This window comes from Phytophthora infestans, genomic scaffold, assembly GCF_000142945.1.
Source record: "Phytophthora infestans T30-4 supercont1.121 genomic scaffold, whole genome shotgun sequence".
NCBI lineage: Eukaryota > Oomycota > Peronosporomycetes > Peronosporales > Peronosporaceae > Phytophthora > Phytophthora infestans.
In genome coordinates, this window is record NW_003303638.1 from 299,384 (window position 1) to 300,481 (window position 1,098).

Sequence of the window (1,098 nt, forward strand, 5' to 3'; positions counted from 1 at the left end):
AGCCTCCCTGGTGAATTTTGTGAGAGCTGAACACACTCGCAATTTCACAAAATCGCTCAAAGGTGACAACGGTTTGAGGGCCAGAGGTGTCCTTAGAATGACTGTGGCTAAGGCCCGACTTACCTCCTGCTAGAAGGCACATCACCGATGCTAATGCGTCTGCACTGCTCAAAAGTGCTGAGCTAATATCTTCCTCGTTTTCGCTCGTGTCCACGAACTCTTTCGTCAGATACGCCTTCAAATCCGCTGCATTGAAGTACCCTTTCTTGTCGGTATCAAGAGCTTGAAACAGCTTCTCCATCTTACCTGTCGAGGTAGTAGGAGTAAATTGCTGCTGGAAATGTTGTACAACTCGAGTTTGTAAGCGTTTCCTCACTGAAAGTCCAGTAAAAACATGATTAAACGAGCGTAATCGATCGTTTCATCGCCTTGTGTTTGTCCCGTAAATCTTCGTTGCAACACACGAATTTCCCACTCGGCCAGTTTTTTGTTCCCCTTACAAATCACACGATAAATTTTGTTCCAATCTTCGCTTCGAATTGTTCCGTTGTGCTCATAGTCAAAAGTCTCAAAAACTTTCTTCACTTCGACTAAGGAATCCGGTAGTCTGACGCTAGAAAGCACAGCGTTCCAGTCGAATAATGCGTCGAAGAAAGCGTCGCAATGCACGCGTGTTGCATCTCGAGTTGAAGGTTTTGAGAACTCCCCAACAGTGTGTTGAACCACATTCTCCACCAGTCGTTGCAGATCCTTCTTTCGTACACCAACAACGCCCAAATCGCGGAACATTTTGTCCAGTTGTTGCACTAATGTAGCTTGTGGAATCCAACCGTGAGAGCTACGTCCAAGACTGTCAAGTATGTGCTGTAGATCGTACGACGAACAGCACTTCGCGATGAGCTTCTTAACCGATTCAATGTCACCATCTTGAAAGGACAACGTGGTCCAACAGTTTCTTGTTAAGAATTTGTTGAGTGTTTTTACTTGAACTGTTCCGACGTGGTCGGAATCTAGAGATGCGAACAGATACAACATCTCGATGGTCGTCAACGGATACGTCTCCGCTCGAACGATGAACGTATCACTGAAGTCTTGAAT

At 45.6% G+C, this 1,098-nt stretch overlaps 1 protein-coding gene across 1 annotated transcript; it reads right to left on the reverse strand.

The window, feature by feature from the left end:
- Positions 1-237: 237 nt before the first annotated feature.
- On the reverse strand, positions 238-789 carry PITG_19760 (uncharacterized protein; the record flags this gene model as incomplete). Its single annotated transcript, XM_002895921.1, has 3 exons — positions 238-301; positions 377-702; positions 772-789. 3 exons carry the CDS (start codon positions 787-789, stop codon positions 238-240), a joined length of 408 nt encoding a protein of 135 aa, XP_002895967.1.
- Positions 790-1,098: the final 309 nt, after the last annotated feature.